Source organism: Myotis davidii, unplaced genomic scaffold (assembly GCF_000327345.1).
Source record: "Myotis davidii unplaced genomic scaffold, ASM32734v1 scaffold726, whole genome shotgun sequence".
NCBI lineage: Eukaryota > Metazoa > Chordata > Mammalia > Chiroptera > Vespertilionidae > Myotis > Myotis davidii.
The window spans coordinates 666,462-687,044 of NW_006297808.1; the positions used below are offsets into that span (position 1 = coordinate 666,462).

General features: G+C 48.4%; 2 protein-coding genes across 4 annotated transcripts in view; one reads left to right on the top strand and one right to left on the bottom strand.

Moving 5' to 3' along the window:
• VPS37D (vacuolar protein sorting 37 homolog D (S. cerevisiae)) overlaps nucleotides 1-5,630 on the bottom strand; it is a 17,900-nt gene extending 12,270 nt beyond the window's left edge. The window contains exon 1 of the mRNA XM_015570264.1: nucleotides 5,523-5,630. Coding sequence (XP_015425750.1) covers nucleotides 5,523-5,549 — 27 coding nt within the window. The 5' untranslated portion in view covers nucleotides 5,550-5,630. The remainder of the gene's footprint in view (nucleotides 1-5,522) is intronic.
• A 1,029-nt stretch (nucleotides 5,631-6,659) lies between these two features.
• The window catches only part of MLXIPL (MLX interacting protein-like), a 32,673-nt gene continuing 18,749 nt past the window's right edge, over nucleotides 6,660-20,583 (top strand). For all 3 annotated transcript variants that reach the window (XM_006773369.2, XM_006773370.2, XM_006773371.2), the window contains exon 1: nucleotides 6,660-6,802. In XM_006773369.2, coding sequence (XP_006773432.1) covers nucleotides 6,774-6,802 — 29 coding nt within the window. In that variant the 5' untranslated portion in view covers nucleotides 6,660-6,773. The remainder of the gene's footprint in view (nucleotides 6,803-20,583) is intronic.

Sequence of the window (20,583 nt, forward strand, 5' to 3'; positions counted from 1 at the left end):
CCCCAGTAGGGGGCATGCAGGAGGCAGCTGATCAATGATTCTTTCTCATCATTGATATTTCTCTCTCTCTCTCCTTCTCCCTTCCTCTCTGAAATCAATAAAAATATACTTTTAAATTAATTGTTCTCCAAGGACCTGACCCCCTCCCCCTTTTTAAAAATCAACTTAATTATATATGCATAACCCATGGACACAGATAGTGGAGTGGGGAGGGCCTGGGGTAGGGGGCACGGATGGCCTGGAAGGAGTTGATGGGGGGAAAAGGGGGTCATATGTAATACTTTCCGTAATAAAGATTTTTTTAAATCAGCTTTATTGGTATATAGTTCACATGCCCTACAATTCAAATTTAAATCGTACGATTCAGTGTTTTTGGTATATTCACATGGTTGTGCAACCATTGGCACAATCAATTTTAGAACATTTTCTATCATCCCCAGAAGAAACTCTGTACTCATTAGCAGTCACTTCCATTTCCTCCAACCCTACCACCACCAACACCCCCAGTCCTAAGCAATCACTAACATACTTTCCGTCTCTATTGATTTGCCTATTCTGGACATTTGATACCAATGGAATCTTATAATATGCGGTCTTTTTTGACTGGCTTCTATCATTTAACAATGTTTTCAAGATCCGTTGATATTGTAGCATTTATTAGTACAGATACCTTTTTATTTCTTGCAATAAAATATACATGACATAAAATTTACCATTTTAATAATTTGCAAGTGTGCAGTTCTGTGACATCAAGTACATTTACATTGTGCAATCATCGCCATCATCCATCTCCAGAAGTCCTTTCATCTTCCCAAACTGAAACTCTGCACCCATTAAAATAATAACTCCCCCTTCTCCCCTCCCCCAAGCCCCTGGCACCCACCATTCTACTTTCTGTCTCTATGAACTTAACTACTTTAGGTAGCTCATATAAGTGGAATCTTACAGTAATTTGTCCTTTTGTGACTGGCTTCTTTCTCTTAGCATAATGTCCTCTAGCTTCATCCATATTGTAGCATGTTTCAGAATTTCTCTCCTGAATAATATTCCATCATATGTGTAGACCACAATTTGTCTACTCATTAATGGGTTGATGAACATTGGGACTGTTTTTTAACTATTATAATAATGTCACTATGAACATTCATATACAACTTTTGTATTACATGTGTTGTTTTTTCTCTTGGTTATATACCAAAGAGTGGATTTTAAAATGTTTTTATTTTATATTTTTATTGATTTCAGAGGGGGAGAGAGAGATAGAAACATCAATGATGAGAGAGAATCATTAATTGGCTGCCTCCTGCGCACCCCCAATTGGCGATCGAGTCCACAACCCAGGCATGTGCCCTGACAGGGAATCAAACTGTGACCTCCTGGCTCATAGGTTGATGCTCAACCACTGAGCCACACTGGCCAGGCAAGAGTGGATATTTGATAACTCTTTGTTTAACCTTTTTTGAGGAAAGGCCCAACTATTTTCCAAAGTAGCTACACCATTGTACAATGTATGAGAATGCCAATTTTTTCACCACCAATAGTTATTGTCTATCTTTTTTATTATAGCTATCCTAGTGAGTGTGAAGTCGAATCTCATAATTTTGATTTATACTTCTCTAATGACTAATGTTGAGCCTTTTAAAGAATAGCTTTATTGAGGTATAAATGATGCATAATAAACTGTACATATTTAAAGTATGCAATTTAATGAGCTTGGGCATAGGTATATGCCCCTGAAACCATAACCAAAATCAAGGCAATTAACATACCCATCCCCCCCTCAAAATTTCTTTATACTTTTTTGTAATCCCTCCCTCCAGTCTCCCCCACACCCCTTAACTCCATCCCCAGATAAACCCTGATCTGCTTTCTGTCACTACAGGTTAGACTGCATTTTCTAGAATCCTATATAATAAAAGCCTAATATGCTGAGTGTCCAGTCATCCGTTCAACCAATCAAAGCGTAATACGCTAATGATATGCTAAGGCCACTCAGCCGCTTGCTGTGACATGCACTGACCACCAGGGGGCAGGCACTCCAACCAGTAGGTTAGCTTGCTGCTGGGGTCCAGCCAATCAGGACTGAGCACGCCTAGCCAGACACGCCCTGGAGCCCTCCCTCAGTCCCTCCCCGGCTGGCCAACCTCCCACATCCCTCCCTGGCCCCAATCGTGCACCAGTGGGGTCCCTCGGCCTGGCCTGTGCCCTCTTACAATCCTGGACCCCTAGTGGGATGTCGGAGAGCCAGTTTTGGCCTGATCCCACAGGCCAGGCCAAGGGACCCCACTGGTACATGAATTCGTGCACCTGGCCTCTAGTTTTATATAAATGGAGTCATACAGTATATACTGTTTTTTAGTATACTACTCACTTACAATAATTACTTTGATAGTCATCCATTTCTCAGCAGGTTGTTCCTTGCCATTGCAGCATAGTGTTCCATTATAGTATTTGCATTTATGACTATACCACAATTAGTTTATCCCTGCCCCTGTTGATGGCCATCCTGGTTGTTTCCAGTGTCAGGCTTTCACAACTAAGCTGCTAGGAACATTTGTGTGCACGTCTTTGCATAGACCTACCCTTTCATTTCTCTTGACTAAATACCTAGGAGTGAAATGGGTTGGTCAGGCAACAGTTGCATGTGGTTTTATTTTTTTTTAAGTATATTTTTATTGATTTCAGAGAGGAAGGGAGAGGGAGAGAGAGAAACATCAAGGATGAGAGAGAATCATTGATGGGCTGCCTCCTGCATGCCCCACACTGGGGATCAAGCCCACAACCCGGGCATGTGCTCTTGACCAGAATCGCATCTGGGACCTTTTAGTCCACAGGCCGATGCTCTATCCACTAAACCAAACTGGCTAGGGTGAGAATTCAATTTCTTAAGCTGAGTGGGGGTACACAGGTGTACACTGTATTAATCTTCACACTTTTGGTGTAAACTTTTATGTAAAATTAAGAAATTTTTAGGGTCTAATTTTAGAACTTAGCTTTAGAGTTAGATAGACTTGGATCTCATTCTGAGCTCTGAACTTCCTATGTGACCCAGTGCCAATCACTTAATTATATCATATGTAAAATGAGAAGTTGAAGGATTAGGTGACTTTATATAAGCGTCTAGCATGATGACTAGTCAGTGCTCCAAAAACAGCAGCTGCAATGGGCTTATCTTTCTGGAAATGCTCTTTTGGTTTGTAACTAATGGAACAACCATCTTCCAGGAAATTCCAGGAGTTGACTGTGCAAAGGGACACTTGGCTTCCGTGGTTCTCCTCCCTTCTTCAGTCTTTAAATTCATTGTTCTCCAGCCCTAGCCAGTTTGGCTCTGGATAGAGTGTTGGCCTGTGGACTGAAAGGTCCTGGGTACAATTCTGGTCAAGGGCACATGCCTGAGTTGTGGGCTCAATCCCCAGTAGGGGGCAAGTTGCATGTTTAACATTCTTAAAAAACTACCACGGTTTTCCAAACTGTTTTAACATCCCCACTGCACTGTGTCAGTTGCAATTGCTCCATGTCCTTACCAACATTTTATATGATCTATCTTTTTTCATTTTAGCCATTCTACCAGCTGTCTAATTCCTTTGTTTTGTTAAAACAGCTTTATCATGTAGACACGTGCATCTAAACAATATATTAGTTGTAGCTGTTTTTGAACCTCATAGAAAGTGAAGGCTCTGACTTTATCCATCGAGCCTTTCTGCTGCGGGGACAGCCTCCTACCACATTATAGTCATGGTCACACCCGCACAGGGCTAGGCACACAGGGGGCATTTGATCCAGGCCGAAGAAACAAGCAGCCTAACGCTATCAGCTGCCTCACAGCTCTGCCATTTGCGTTGTCACAGGCTCAGACCTTACCTGCCAACCCGAGGACCAAAGTCCACTGGGTGTCACCCAGTGGGTGCCCCTCAGTGCAGTGTCTCCCCCCTCTGCCCACATTCCGTCTCCCCTCTAGCCCTTTATTTGGTTTAGGGCACCAATATCCTTCCAGGTGCTGAGGCTCAAACCAGGAAAGCCCCCTGAATCCTTCGCCTTTCTCACCCCTAAACCTTCCATCTGTCTCCAAATCCTCTCCATGCAATTCTGCTGACATTTACAAGCACGTTATCTTGTTTCAGGTCCTGTTCCGGGGCTGGATCCGAGTGGAATGAGACCCAAGCCCTTTGGAGAAGCACATGCAGAAATCACAGCAGCAATCTGTCCCTTCACGCCCCAGTCCTCCATCCACCTCCCCAGTGGGTCTCGCGGTAGCCCGGCCGCTCCCGGGCTGAGGCACCCACCCCATGTGAACCCAGGTTCTCCCTGCAGCGCTTCTTCCCAGCTGCAGCCCCAGCACATTCAGCCGGTCCTGCCTTGGCCTGACACTCTTCCGTGGCTCCCTGTTCTCCCCTGGATGGAATCTCCATTTCTTTGTTTGACTCCTTTGCTCTGACCTGACTCTCTTCCTTTTTTCTTTTCCCTGATCTGATGCTCAACCTATAGACATCTTCCCTCCAGTCCAGCCGGACTCCTGACTATCACCCAACTTTCTGCTGCATTTCCACACCTCCCCTGCTTTTGCCCAAGGTATCCCTCTACCTAGAAATCCCTTCTTCCCAATGCCTGTCCTGAAGCTCTTAGAGACCTGACCCATCCTTCTTTGACTCGCACACACCTGCTCCTCCACCGACAGAATCGGCCCTCCTTCCTGGCATACTCTCTCGCAGCACTGATCCCAGCCTGACCTGTATAAGAGTCATTAACGACTCACCTGTTTCCTGCTGTTAGACTAGAGGTCCCCTGAGAGCAGGGACAGCGTTTATGTCATCTCTCCAGTCCCAGCCGTGAGCACAGGATCTACTACCCAGCAGGTGCAGGGCCAGGACACCGGGGCTCAAATTCCAGCTCTGCCACCTACCACCTGTATAAACCTCAGAAAAAGTACCCAATCTCTCTGTGTCTCTGTTTCCTCATCTGTAAAATGGGAGAAAATACCCATCCCATCTGGTCATCAGAGGGATTTGATGAATTAACCCACATATAGTAAATAAAGTACAGGAGGTGTAGGTGGGGCCCTGGCAAGTAGCCAATGCCTGGCAGATGTTAGCTAGAAGGGATAGTGATTTGTTAAGTTAATAGGAGACCCTGCCCCTTACTCTAGAGCAGTGATTCTCAACCTTCTGGCCCTTTAAATACAGTTCCTCATGTTGTGACCTAACCATAAAATTATTTTCGTTGCTACTTCATAACTGTAATGTTGCTACTGTTATAATCGTAGTGTAAATATCTGATATGCAGGATGGTCTTAGGTGACCCCTGTGAAAAGGTCATTCGACCGCCAGAGGGGTCGCGACCCACAGGTTGAGAACCGCTGCTCTAGAGAATCTTCATGTGAAGGGGCAGATACTTTCAATTAATCTTCAAGGGACTTCCTTAAAGGAAGGAATCCCCATGCCTCCCCAGCTCCCCTTGAGGAAGGGGGAGCTTTCTACCAGGGGCCATCTAACCCTTCTTTCTCAGCATCAACGTAACCATGAGACCTTCCTCCTGAGGAAGCCTTCCAGCATTGGATTGCTTCAAAGCACTCCTTCCCTTGGCTTTTCTCTGATGTGAGGCCCTATGATCACAGCTACTCCCTCCCTCCTGCTCCCCATCTTCACCTTGCTCTCCCCTTATTCGACAGGGGATGCAAACCCTTCCAGGGACCCAGACCACTTCCAGGTCAGCTCGAGGTTTCCCACGGGCCACAGCTGCAGCTAAGAGAGGCCCCAGAGAGAGAACAGCTTGTCCAAACCTCCCCGCCGCCCCTCTTGTCCACATGGATAGGATAGATGCAGGGTGCTCGGTAAATTGGAAACTTAGATGACGCTGTGAGTGATCCTTTAGTATAAGTATGCCCCAAATATTACATGAGGTTTCATTATACTTAAAAAAAATTGTTGTTTTTCAAAATTCAAATTTAACTGAAAATTCTGGATTTTTGTTTGCGAAATCTGGCAACCTTATGTAGAGTGCAGGGTGAGGGTGGGGGTTCAGGGATAGGGAGGGGGCTTAGGAGGAGAGAGGGACTCAGGGTAGAGAAAGGAGGTCAGAAAGAGGGGTTCCAGGAGACTATGGGAGCTCGGGGAGGGGAGAGGGGGCTCCATCAGGGGTAGGGGCGTGAGAAGGAGGAGACTGCTCAGGGAATGGGAAATGAGGCAGAGACTTGGAGGCCGGAGAGGGCTCAGAAGGGATCCTGGAGCTGGTGCTCGGGGAATGGATGGGGCTCAGTGAGCTGGCTAGGAGCTCAGGAGAGAGGAATCTGGGGACTAGAATGAAGCTTGAAGGTAGGCTGGGGCTCAGTAGGCTGTCCCTGGCTCTGGCTCTGCCCACTTGAGCCTGGCCCCACACCGGTGGCTCCTCCCTTCTCAAACCCAGCCCACAGTCTGGGAGCCGGGGAAAGAAGGGGCAAAAGGTGAGCAGGCAGAGCAAGTCCCAGGCAGGGATTGGCAGGCACCTCGGCCCACGGTCTGGGCCATGACTCCTCCACAGGCTGCCAGCAGCGTGAGCAGCTGCCACCCACGTGCTAAGGAGAGAAGGAGGCACCAGATCTAGGGGGCAAAGGACACGGCCGAGCAGGCATCAGGCAGGTGGGGCGGGCAGTGCCCACATCCACACCCACTGCTAAAAGCAGGGTCCGTGCAGCACAGCAACAGAGCCCTCTGCCGCCGGTGCAGAGAAGACGTCTGAGAGCAGCTGCCATCCCAGCATCTCACGGAACCCAGGGGACTGCGCGGTACTGGTGGGGACCCATGCTACTTGCAGATTGCTCGGAATCCAGGTGAGAGACAGGGAGGGTATCAGGTGGGCGCAGGTGCCTAGCCCGAGGGGAGTCAGAGCCTCCCACCTTTCAAGTGGGGAGGGGCGGTTCTATGGCTCTGGGGAAGGAGTTAGTACTCCTGTGGACCTGCCCCTTTACTCAGGCTCAGCTGCCAGGTGGACAGAAGCAATCTCTACCCCAGAGAGGGCTCAGGATCAAGAATTCAAGAGTTCATCTCGCCTGCCCTTCCAGGAGCAGAGGGTGAAGTGCACACAGGTTCCTGCTGCCTCCGGATCCCACTGGCCGGGCTGGGGTAGAATCATGGTCTAAGAAGCTCAGTGCGGGCCCAGGAAGGCAGAAGGGAGGGCCCTACGGGTGTCGAGAAGAACCGGGAGAGAAGCTGGTTCCAGGTGGGCCTGTGGATCAGGGGCCTGGCCAAGAGCTCCCCTGACTGGACAAGGAGAAGTCAGATGTCACAGTGGGTCAGGGAAGCCAAGTGGATTCACAGCCACCAGGCTTCTAGCCAACAGGTAGGGGCTGGAGAAGTGGGAAGGGCCCTTCCACTGGTCTGGCCGGGAAGGCCAGGACTTCCTTCCAGCTCCCAGGCACCCTGCCCCCACCTGTGTTTCCTGAGGCTCCCCTGGTGGTCGAGGAGGCTGGTTTGAGCAGATTTGGGTTCTTGTCTGTGTATGACTGTGTGACTATGGACACATTACTTCCTCTCTCTGGGCCTTACTCTCCCGCTGTGACATGGGGAGGCTTGTTCCTGGGCCACTAGTGTGGAGATAGGGACAGAATAAAATGGGACACCACGCCTGGCCGGTGTGGTCCAGTGGTTGAGCATTGACCCATGAACCAGGAAGTCACAGTTCAATTCCCAGTCAGGGCACATGCCTGGGTGGCGGGCTCAATCCCTAGTAGGGGCGTGCAGGAGGCAGCCAATGGATGATTCTCTCTCATCATTGATGTTTCTCTCTCTCTCTCCCTCTCCCTTCCTCTCTCTGAAATCAATACAAACATCTCTTTCTTTATAAATGGGACACCACGATGTCCTGGAAGACAGGGCGGTCCACTCCAAGCAAGGGCCCTCTGGTTCTTTACAAGGAGGAGGATGTCACAGGGTCAGCTTAGTCAGGTCTTAGGTGGGGCCTGAGTCTAGCCCAGGCTTCCCTCTTGCCCAAGTTCTCCACTTATTCTCAGCACCTGGCCTGCCCTGTCTCCTGCCCAGGCCCCAGATCCAGGGCAAGGCTCAGAATAGGGCCCTGGTGAGCACATCGGGGTGCGGAGAGGGTGACCTGGGGAGGGCATGAAGGCCCCATGCATCCCCGTCGCCCCATACCTTGCCCTCTGCATTGTTTCCCTTCAGCTGTTCTGAGTTGTGTCCTTTATGATAAACTGGAAAACATAAGTAAGGTGCTTGCCTGAGTTCCTGAGTCTTTCTAGCAAATTACCAAACCTGAGGAAGAGGCTGTGGGATCCCTGATTTATATAGCCGGTTGGTCAGAAGTACAAATGACAACTTGAACTTGTGATTGGTGTCTGAAGTGGGGGCAGTGTTGTGGAACTGAACCATTAACTTGTGGGATCTGACACCAACTCCAGGTAGGTAGTGTCAGAATTGAATTGAGGTGGAGGACACCCAGCTTGTGTTGGAGAATTGGAGAATGGTTTGGCAAATACTGGTAAACAGTGGCCCTGGACATGCTTGCAGACTGACAGACTCTTGTCATGACAGCTCTTCTTGGTGAAACACTAACTCCAGATGGACCCCCACTGGCTGCCCTGTGTGATACGGATAGCTCATTCTCCTCCCCTGGCTGTTCACAAAATACTGAGGCTGGGCTGTTCTGCCTGTTACAGGGAGGGAGCTGAGGCCCAGAGAGGCTGGCTGGCTTGGTTGACCCATGGGACCCCGATGAACCAGCCCCTGGGGCCTTCCTTGGGCCAGAAAGAGAAGCCTCCCCGCCGCCCATCTTCACAGGATGAGAGTGAATGCCAGGCGTGCTGGGGTGGGAAGCTGCAGCCTCGCCTTCCCCAGCGTCAGGCTAGCCAAGCAGGGAGCCTTTCCTGTTGCTTAGACAGCTCTGATCTCGGACTTTGGCGCCTCAGACAGAGAAGAGGGGGTTCCCATGCCATCATCTACTCCACTATCTTCTTTTATTTTCTTTACTTTTTCTGGAGGGTTTTTTTTTTTTCTGGTTTCAAAAACAATACACTGGTATTAGGCAACTTTAAAATTTATAGAAATTTGCAAAGTGACTGTTTCTGTTACCCACCCCACAAAAGACCATCAATGTCATAGTTTGGTGTATATGTCCAGACTTGTCTTCTCTTTTTATATTGAATGTTTACTATTATTTGTTTTTACTCAAATGGGATCACACTTCACATATTGTAACTTACTTTTTAATCAGCATTGCATCCTTTTTTAAAAATATATTTTTTATTTATTTCAGACAGAATGGGAGAGAGAGTGAGAGAAACATCAGTGATGAGAGAGAATCATTGATCTGCTGCCTCCTGCACACCCCACACTGGGGATCAAGCCCGCAACCTGGGCATGTGCCCTGACTGGGAATTGAACTGTGACCTCCTGGTTCATAGGTTGACGCTCAACCACTGAGCCACGCTGGCCGGGCAATCAGCATTGCATCTTAACCACCTTTCCCTAGTTCTACACCTATATGATAATGATAGCATGCCGGAAGCCGGTCCATCCTTGCTGCTTGACAGTACTAAGCACTTTGCAGGTATTAATTCACTTAATTCTCATAAAAACTGCAAGAGGTAAATACTATTATTATCCCCATTTTAAGATGAGGTTGTTAACAGCTACATAATATTCCACTGTGGGGATTTATCAAAATTTATTCAACCACTCTCCTTTTCCTCAGTATTATAAACAGTGCTGCAAGGAACATCCTTGCACATCTTTGCATACATATGGAAATATTTTTTTAAATATATTTTATTGATTTTTTACAGAGAAGAAGGGAGAGGGATAGAGAGTTAGAAACATTGGTGAGAGAGAAACATCCATCAGCTGCTTCCTGCACACTCCCCACTGGGGATGTGCCCGCAACCAAGGCACATGCCCTTGACCGGAATCGAACCTGGGAACCTTCAGTCCGCAGGCCGAGGCTCTATCCACTGAGCCAAGCCGGTCAGGGCAACATATGGAAATATTTTTATAGGACAAATTTCTGCAATTGAACTTGGGTCAAAGAGTCCCAACATGTTTGGAGTAATAGATTTTGCCAAATGGTCCTCCAAAAATATAAGCCCATATTCCTTGTCTACTAACAGAATAGGTATAAGGACTGTTGCCATTCCTGCCTCATCCTGACCTGGGGTGGAATTTTTTAAATATTATTTTTTAATTTATTGATTAGAGAGAGAGAGAGAGAGAGAGAGAGAGATTTCTTTTGTTCCACTCATTCATGCACTCGTTGGTTGATTCCTAATATGTGCCCTGACCAGGGATCGAATCCTCAACCTTGGTGCGTCAGGACAATGTTCTAACCAGCCAAGCTACCTGGTCAGGCCCTGAGATGTTTTTGTAGTTTTTTTTTTAAATCCTCACCCCAGGATATTTTTTCTATTTATTTTTAGAGAGAATGAAAGGGAGGGAGGGAGGAGGAGGAGGAGAGAGAGACAGAGAGAGAGAGGGAGAGAGAGAGAGAGAGAAACATCGATGGGAGAGAGACACATTGATTGGCTACCTCCCACACACATCCCTGACCAGGGCTGGGGATCGAATCTGCAACCGAGGTACCGTGCCCTTGTCCAGGTATCAAACCCATGACTCTTCTTGGGTCTGCCAACCAACGCTCCAACCACTGAGCCAAACCATCCAGGACTGGGATGGGGTGTTAAAGAAGCAGCCAAAGTGCTGGAGAAGGGGATTTTTCTGGACGGATAACCCTGCCAGTCATGCCACCAACCCACCACACTCCCACCTCACTATGGGCTGTACCCCAGAGCCTTATGGGAAGGGCTTTCATTTCCTCTTACTATCCTATATAATAAATGGATAATATGCAAATTGACCCTAATGGCGGAATGACCGGGAACAACCCGTTCCTATGATGCTCACTGGCCACCAAGCGGCAGACGCTCAACACAGGAGCTGCCCGTGGTGGTCAGTGTGCTTGCATAAGGGGAGCGCCACTCAGCCAGAAGCTGGCTCATGTCTGGCCAGCGCAGCGGCAGTGGTGGGAGCCTCTCTGCCTCTGTGGCAGCACTAAGATGTCCGACTAACACATTAGGCTGGCTCCCTGCGGGAAGTGGGACTAAGCCAACAGGTGGATATCCCCCAAGGGGTCCCAGACTGCAAGAGGGTACAGGCTGGGCTGAGAGACCCCCCCCCCCTGAGGGGCCAAATTTTTTTGAAATGCTGGGGTCCGGCCCATCAGGTCTGGGAAAGATGGGCCAAACATGCCCTGGAGCCCTCCCGCGGTCCCTCCCCGGTCCTGATCATGCACCGTGGGGTCACTCTGCCTGGCCTGCACCCTTTCACAACCCAGGACCGGGGGATATCAGAGAGCCGGTTTCGCCCTGATCCCCTCAGGCCAGGCCAAGGGACCCCACCGGTGCACAATTCCGTGCACCAGGACTCTAGTTTAACTATACTAGTCAAAAAGTACAGGTTCAGGATTTAGAGCCTTAGATTACTTGCCCTGTGACCTCAAGTGACTCAACTTCTATGAACCTGTTCCTTCGTCAATGACATGGAGTGATCATAATCCTGGTTCATTTGTCTCCCTGAGGGACAGAGGGGAGAATCTGAAAGTGCTGTGGTTCCTGACAAGGGTAGGAGACTGGTGGTTTTGTTGGCTAAACTTTGGGTGGGCTTTAGGAGCACAGATGGATGGACCAAGGCCCTGGCCTTAGGAAACTCACCAGCTAGCTGATAGAGGGAGGAGGAGGAGAGAAGGGATGAAGGTGGAGAGGAATCTAAGTGGGCTGGGTCTGGATCTAGCCCCAACACTTGTTCCCAAACAGAGATCCGTGGCCTAGCCTGGCCTGTTCTTCTAGGAACATCTGGGGAAGCCCAGGACGACCCTCAAGCCTCTCTCCTCAGGAAGTCTTTCTGTCCTCCCTCAGTGCCCTTAGCTCCCACAGACACTCTAAAACAAGCCCTGGACACTAGCTCCCACCCTGTTTGCTGTTCTTTCTCCAGTTGCTTCTTTATTCCTCTCTGGGGCCTTCCCATCCCACCCCCAGCTCAGCCTAGCCTAGGCAGGAGCTCATGGGAGGCTGCCTGATATGGTGTCAGTCCTGGGTTCAAATGTCAGCCCTGCCATCTACCATGTGTGAGGACCTGGGCCAGTCATGCTATAAAATGGGATGATGTGCCCTGCCATTGTGGCTCAGTGGTTGAGTGTTGACCCATGAACCAGGAGGCCCCCAGTTTGATTCCTGGTCAGGGCACATCCTCAGGTTGCGGGCTCTATCCCCAGGGAGGGGCCTGAAGGAGGCAGCCGATCCATGTTTCTCTCTCTCTCCCTCTCCCTTCCTCTCTTTCTAAAATATCAATGAAAACATATTTTTTAAAAAAGTGAATTACTAGAAAAATTACATTGAAAAAGTAGGCAAACTAAAAGCTAAATATTTTATTATTATATTATTATGTTCAACAGATATCAAATTACTCTATTAAATTGATATAAATGTTTCTAAACACTTTCAATTTATGTATTTATCTTGTCACCAACTGATTAAGAGAATCCATAACCTGGCAGTAATCTATGGGCCACACTTTGAGTGGGACTGTGTAGATGCCTCAATGCCCTTGAGCCAGGCTTACGGGTGGGGCCTGGGGGTGGCTTCCAGGGAGCAAGGCAGCTACATAAGCTGTTGGCACCCTGCTCTCACCTCAGCCAGTTAAATGACTTGCCACTCGTCAGTTCCCCAGCCCTGCCTTTGTCCCTGCAGTCTCCTCCCAGAATACCTTCTCCTCTCTCTGCACATCTAACTCCTGCTCTGTCTTTTTTTTTTTTTATAAGAATACTCATAGTAGCTCCTATTTATTTTTAAAATATATTTTCATTGATTTCAGAGGGAGGGGAAAAGAGAGATAGAAACATCAATGATAAGAGAGAAACATTGACTGGCTGCCTCCTGCACACCCCCTCCTGGGGATCGAGCCCACAACCCAGGCAGGTGCCCTTGGCTGGAATCGAACCTGAGACCCTTCAGTCCACAGACCGACACTCTATCCACTGCTTCAAACCAGCTAGGGCCTGCTCTGTCTTTTAAGGTCCACCTCAAGCATACCCTCTCCAAGCATACTCCCAGGCTGCACGTTGGTCCTCCTCCACTAAACTTCCACAGTCCTGGGTACTGTTTCTGACAAGGGCATGAGACTGGCTTTGTTGGCTAAACTTGGTGAGTGAGTCACTCTGAGAGTGAATCACTGGTGGCTCACTCTCCTCTGCCAGGTTGCTTGCAAGCAGGAATCATGTTATAAGTACCTGAGCATCCATCCCCCTACACTCCATCTCCGGCTTAACTGAGGATCTGATACCAGCAGGCAGTTCATACATGTGCTGAATGGGCAGATGAGTGGCTGGGGGGATGGATGAAAAAATGGAAGGTTAGGTAGATGAATAGATGGAAGGATGCAGGGACAGATGGACACATCAGTAGGAAATGATGGATGACTGAATGGATGGAAGAAGAGATGGATGGATGGGTTAACAGATTATGAATGGATAGACAGGAGATGAATGGACAGATAGGTGGACAGATTGACTATTAGAGAATGGGTGGATAGATAGGAAAATGAGTAAATGTACCGATAGATGGAGAGATGAATGATGGGTAGACAGATGGCTGGATACTCATGCGAGCTTCACTCTGTTGTGCTTCCTCCTCTGCCTCTCCTGCCCTTTCCCTCCTCCTCCACTCTCACAATCTCAGAGCACAATGATCAGTGGTTCTCAGTTGGGATCAGAGATAGTCTACACAGGACTTTTTAAAAATTTGGTATTTTCATAATTTAAAAATATATAAACTACCTGACTGCTAATTCTATAGTATCACTAAACATAAATGCAGAAGACGGTCTATAAATGTGAAGTGTGCTTTTGTTGTTGTTGCTGTTCCTCCTCACCCAAGCACACAAGGATAGTTTTTCTATGGATTTTCAGAGAGAGTGAAAGGGACAGGGAGAGACCGAGAGAGAGAAATATCAATGTGAGAGGGAGACATGGATTGTCTGCCTCCCGCACACGCCCCAGTGGGGCTGGGATGGAACCTGCAACCAAGATATTAGGTAGGCCCTAGCTGGTTAGGCTCAGTGGATAGAGCGTCAGCCTGCAGACTGAGGGGTCCCAGGTTCAATTCCGGTCAAGGGCACATGCCTGGGTTGTGGGCTTGATCCCCACTTGGGGAGGTGCAGGAGGCAGCCAATCAGTGGTTCTCTCTCATCATTGATGTTTCTATCTCTCTTTCCTTCTCCCTCTCTATCCCTTCCTCTTAAATCAATAAAGATATTTTTTTTTTAAAAAAGAAAAGATATGAGGTAGGTGCCTTGAAAGGAATCGAACCCACGACCCTTCAAGTCCTTGGACTGGTGCTCTAACCACTGAGCAACAAGCCAGGACTGAGTGTTCTTCTTACAAAGGAAAGTGGTTGTTTTTTATTGCTAATATGTTTGGATCTATTTTTTCTTTTCTTTTCTTCCTTCCTTCCTTCCTTCTTTCCTTCCTTCCTTCCTTCCTTCCTTCCTTCCTTCCTTTCTTTCTTCTTTTTTTTTTTAGAGAGAGAAAAGGAGGAAGGGAGAGAGAGAGAAAGAAAGAGATCAGTGTGAGAGAGACTCATCGATCAGTTGTCTCCTGCCTATGCCCCAAGCAGGGATTGAACCTGAAACCTCGCCATGTGCCCCAACCGGAATTGAACCCCAGAACTTCGGTGCACAGGACCACACTCCAACCAACTGAGCCACACCAGCCAGGGGAGACCTATATTTTTGATAGAACAACTATTGTGATATGAAAACTAATATCAATCCATCTTCCTCACTTCAATGTGGTCATATATATCCATTTTTCCTTCATGACTGTTCACCCATTTCACCAAGGCGGAAACTGTGACCCAGACAGGGGAAATGACTTCCCAGCTTGTCGCCAGTTAGAGACACAGCGAAGAACCCTCTCTCACTCTCACCCACCTGCCCCATCTCTACCTTCTCAACTCCCTCACGGACCCCTCCTCCCCACCAAAGCAGGCTTTAGTGAGGCTTCCTGGTTGTGGATGTGTGTTCCTGTGAAAACTGGTTTCTCTTTTAAAAGATATTTGTCCGACATGCATGTTAAAAAGTACACACCTCTCCCTATAAAAATAAATAAACAAACAAACAAACAAATAAATAAAATTTTTAAAAAGTACACACATTGTAAGTATTCCCAGGGAACACACTCGTGTAACCTGAATTCAGATAAAGAAACAAAATGTTAGCAGCACCCCAGACACCCCTTCTTCATCCCTTCTAGTCACCCAGCCTGAACACACCTTGACTCCTAACACCATAGATTAGCCTGTTTGGGAGCTTTCTATAAATGAAATCATACAGCACATACGCTCCCATGTCAGGCTTCTTTTGCTCAACACGTTGTCAGTGCGATTCATCCATGTGGCTGCGTTTGGTTGTAGAGTGTTCACTCCCATTGCTGTATTAATATTCTGTAGTGTGATTTCACTGCAATGGATTTATCCACTCGCTTGTTAATAGACGTTTGGGTTGTTTCCAATATTGACTAATAAGAATAATGCTGCTCTAAATGGCCTTGCGCCTGTCTTGTGGTGCCCATACATACACATTTCCATGGAATTGCTGGGTCGGAAGGCGTGTAGACATTCAGCTCTAGCGGACACTGACAGACACTTTTCCAAAGTGCTTGTGCCGAGTTACAGTGGCAGCGGGGATGGTGCACGGGATGGCGCTTGCTCATATCCCCACAGACGATCGCTAATCCCGTTCATGTAAGAAGGCAGGTGCTTGTGGGGCAGGTTGGCATCAGGTTGCCTGTGGTTGAATCTCAGTTCGCTTCCAACCTTGAAACTTTCAGCAAAGCCAGTTTCCTTGTCTACAAAACGGGTTAAAAATCATGGGGCTGTTATGAGATGGCATAGACCAATTATGTTAGGCTCCATAGTATTAGCTACTTATAGTTAATTCTGCAACAACCTATTGTATCACTTCACCTCTCAGAGCCTCAGTTTTTCCTTCTGTAAAATGGTGATAAAAATACTAATACCCACGTACATACATACACAGTTGAGAAGATTACCAACAAATGAAATTGTGTATTAAAGTGCTATTTTTGCCCGGCCGGCGTGGCTCAGTGGTTGGGCGTCGACCTATGAACCAGGAGGTCACGGTTCGATTCCTAATCAGGGCATATGCCTGGGTTGTGGGTTCGATCCCCAGTGTGGAGCATGCAGGAGGCAGCCGATCCATGATTCTCTCTCATCATTGATGTTTCTATCTAGTGGTTCTCTCTCATCATTGATGTTTCTATCTCTCTTCCTCCCCTTCCTCTCTGAAATCAATAAAAATATATTTAAAAATAAAGTGCTATTTTTTACTGAGATATAATACACATATAAAATTAATTCCTTTTCAGTTGCTCTTAGTATATCCCCAAAGTTGTACAACCATCACCACTATCTAATCCCACAACAATTTCATCACCATAAAAGAAACCTCATACCCATTAGCAGTCACTACCATTTCTTCACACCCAACTACTCCCAACCCCCAGCAACTGCTAGTGTACTACTTATCTCTATGGATTTTTAAAGTTCTGAGTATTTCTTAACTTTTGCAAAAGTGAAATACCTTGTACAGGGACAGGCACATAATATACACTTAATAAATGTTATCTGTTTGTGTGTGTGTGTGTGTGTGTGTGTGTGTGTATAGATAGAGCAACTTAGTAGATAGATATGATATAAACTCATTCATTCCACAAATATTCATTTGCACGTGAGAGGTAAAGGGTCTATCAGCGGTTCTCAACCTGTGGGTCGCCAACAATGAAAATACATCCTGCACATCAGATATTTATAACAGTAGCAAAATTACAGTTATGAAGTAGCAACGAAAATAATTTTATGGTTGGGGGTCACCACAACATGAGGAACTGTATTAAAAGGTCGCGGCATTAAGAAAGATGAGAACCACTGGGAGAAATAGATGCAATTTTCACTTTCAGGGATTTTGCCATCTAGTGGGAAAGAGCGGTATGTGCACCACTCATGGTTACTGGCAGAGTGGAATGAAATTAGAGTTGTATTTGAACAAGGGTTGTGGTGCTTCTAGGATGGGTGAGATTTCCTGACATGGAGGGGTAGTCTGGGGGACAAATCCCTAAAACTAAGACTGGGAGACAGCCCTGGCCGGGTGGCCCAGTTGGTTGGAGTGTTGTCCCATACACCAAAAGGTTGCAGGTTCGATTCCTGATCAAGGCACATACCTAGGTTGTGAATTAGAACCCCAGTCAGGGCTTGTATGGGAGGAAACCAATCCATGTTTCTCTCTCCCTTCCTCTCTCTCTCTAAAATCAATTTTTTAAGAGACCACCCTCAGGTGAGGATTTTTTTAAAAAGTCTGGGAGACAGGCAGGGTATGGTGTCAGGCGGGATCACTGAGACAAGCAGGTTTTACACCCCAGACAGGACCTTGTCCTGCACCTTCATGGCTCTGAATGAGACTCATGTGTAGTGAGAAGCTATAAACACCGAGCAGAGGGAGGTAGAGGCCAATTGGGAAAGGAAGGTAGAAGGTGAACGGGGTCAGCTCACACAAGCCCGTGCTGTCATCTGGACAAGAACACCCCGAACCAGCTGTGCCCCTGCCAGGCATGCCAGGCCCCTCGTACCACCAGCTGGCTTGACTTTTCCGCTTGCACTGTGGCTAGAACCATGTTTAAGAGGAGAGGGCCACAGCCTCGTGGGTGAAGGAGGCTGGGCCTCAGAATCAGGCCTGGTTCTGCCCTTGCTTAGTTGGGGAGCAAGTGTATCCCTCTACGAGCCTGTTTCTTCACCTGTAAAATGGAGGCAATGTTACTTACTGCAGTGGGGTTAGAGATGATGGCTCAAAGTGTTGAAGTACAGTGCCTGGGCCGAGGAGCGCATGCTTCCTTAAATGGCCAAACAGACAGGCTGGGGAGGCTGGCCAAGGCAGATGAAGCACACATTCAAAGCCCCAGCAATGTTGGCGGGGGGATTATATATGTAATTTTAATTGAAGATGTAGTCATAAGAGACATCAGAATTTGTGAACTTCATTGCACGTATTGTACAGTTTAGTGTTTTTACACCAGGAGGATTGTCTTTTCAGTTCTTAGGCCTCCAAAGGTGCTATCAAGCCGAGGAGGGCTGAAATGGGGTGCAAATGCCTGTTAGGGGGCAACTGGTGGCTTGGAAAGGAAGGAGCATAGGGTGAGGGAAAGTCTCTTGAAAGGAAGGAGATTCAACTGGGAGGTTTTCTCCTGGAGACAGGAGGCGGGGGTGGGGGGGAGCATGGTGGAGTGAGCTGAGGATGTTGATAGCAGAGACTTAGAACCAGAGGTAGTGGAAGCTGTAGGAACCTGAGAAGTCACTGATTTCAACTTCCCATTTTATAAGTGGAGACACAGAGCCAAGGGACATAGGTGGATGGAAAGGCCAGTCTTTGAGCAGCCTCGAGTAAGACAGAGATTTGCCCAGGTTCATTCATAAAATTATGGGTAGAGTAAGGATCAATTCAGGTCTCTGTGTAAGCCAGAGCCCCTGAAGCTAGAAGATTCCAAGGGACCCTGCTTCCTACCCTTGACCTCCCACAGTGGCCACCAGCTCCTCTTAGCTTCATGGCCTTCTCCAAGCATTCCCCAAGTCCCTGGGTACCCAGTGTGTGGGGGTTCAGAGACCCTGGGACACAGTCCTGCCTCACGGCCCACTGGTCAGGGAAGAAGCCAGACAGGCGCATAGAGCATAAGTAATGACCCTGTTGGTCTCTGTGCCAAGGATCCCAAAAGGGCCTCTGAGGAATGGCTCTCTCCCCAGAGGAGGCAGGCTGAGGCTGGTACCTGAGGCCCCAGAATTTGATAGGATGTGCAGGGAGCATGCACCTCCCCGAGGGAAGAGCAGGGAATCAGCGGAGGGGAGCTCCTGGGAACATGAGGTGACTGTTTGTCAGGGACAGAGGGTTCCCAGCCAAGGACATAGGTGGGTGGAAGGGCCGGTTTGTGAGCAGCTTTTGGTTACAATTTCAGCCGGGCCTGGGGCACTGTCATTTGACTGTGGGAGCTTTGGGACCCTACCATGGAAGAAACCACCTTACTTATATAACCAATTGTAAGCCACCTATTTGTCAAAACCAAAGCGGGTTAGCATTTGCCTCCAGCCCACCCCTGATCCCCACCAGGGATAGCCCTGGGTGGGAAGTCTGGACTCCTTTCAGACCAGGCTGTGTTGCTGTTCCTCTACCAGTACTTGGGGCATTTTTCCACTCCTATGGACTCCGGTGCCCCATGAAAGTGGGGCAAGAACCCCCCTCTAAGGATTGTCAAAGGTGCCAGAGAGGTGACAACTGTGAATGCCTCAGACCAAACGTCCTGGTTTATGTCCTCAGGGTGAGAGGAGGGACTTCAGACAGGAACATAAGCTGGGCCTCAGGGTGGGTGAGAGACGCTCCTGAGCAGATGGCCTGCGGGGGGATATCCAGGGGAGGGTGACACTTTGCCAGCCATCGCCCGTCACCGCTGGGACTGCCCCTGCTTGGCCTCGCAGGATTCACATTCAGGTAACCCTCTGGGGCTCTGTGCAGATGCAGTGATGACCATAATGGCAACTGGGGGTCCTGAGACCTTCCACACAAGACTTCTGAGAGGTGGGTGCTTCCAGCTGTGTGGATGACTGAGAGGGGGTGCATGTGAGCTGGGAGGTCAGAGGCCAGGGGGGTTGTAGTTAGGTGAGGGGCTTCATGGAAAGGCGTCCCTAGACACCTTGGGTGGAACCCAATGCTGAGATGCTTTCAGGATCAGGAGTGCATGACTGATCATTGAATCCGGAAACCCATTTTGGGTGAAGCAGGGGCGGTTCCACCAAGACTCTATCAGTGGTTCTCAACTTTCCTAATGCCGCGACCCTTTAATACAGTTCCTCATGTTGTGGTGACCCCCAACCATAAAATTATTTTCGTTGCTACTTCATAACTGTAATGTTGCTGCTGTTAAGAATCGTAATGTAAATATCTGATATGCAGGATGTATTTTCATTGTTACAAATTGAACATAATTAAAGCATAGTGATTAATCACAAAAACAATATGTAATTATATATGTGTTTTCCGATGGTCTTAGGCGACCCCTGTGAAAGGGTCGTTGGACCCCAAAGGGGTCGCGACCCACAGGTTGAGAACCGCTGCTCTACATGGTCACAGCAGAAGGAAAGGCGTTTGGGAAGACAGAGACCTCCTCCAGCTCCAAACTGTAGGCTCAGGAGCTCCGCGGCCCGCACCTCCGTGGTGTTTTATATTAATTTAAGCCCCGCCCTCTCGGTCCGCTCGGGCCGGGGCGCCCTGCGGCCCCCCAAAGGGGTCGCGACCCACAGGTTGAGAACCGCTGCTCTACATGGTCACAGCAGAAGGAAAGGCGTTTGGGAAGACAGAGACCTCCTCCAGCTCCAAACTGTAGGCTCAGGAGCTCCGCGGCCCGCACCTCCGTGGTGTTTTATATTAATTTAAGCCCCGCCCTCTCGGTCCGCTCGGGCCGGGGCGCCCTGCGGCCCCGCCCCGCCGAGGGACCCACTGG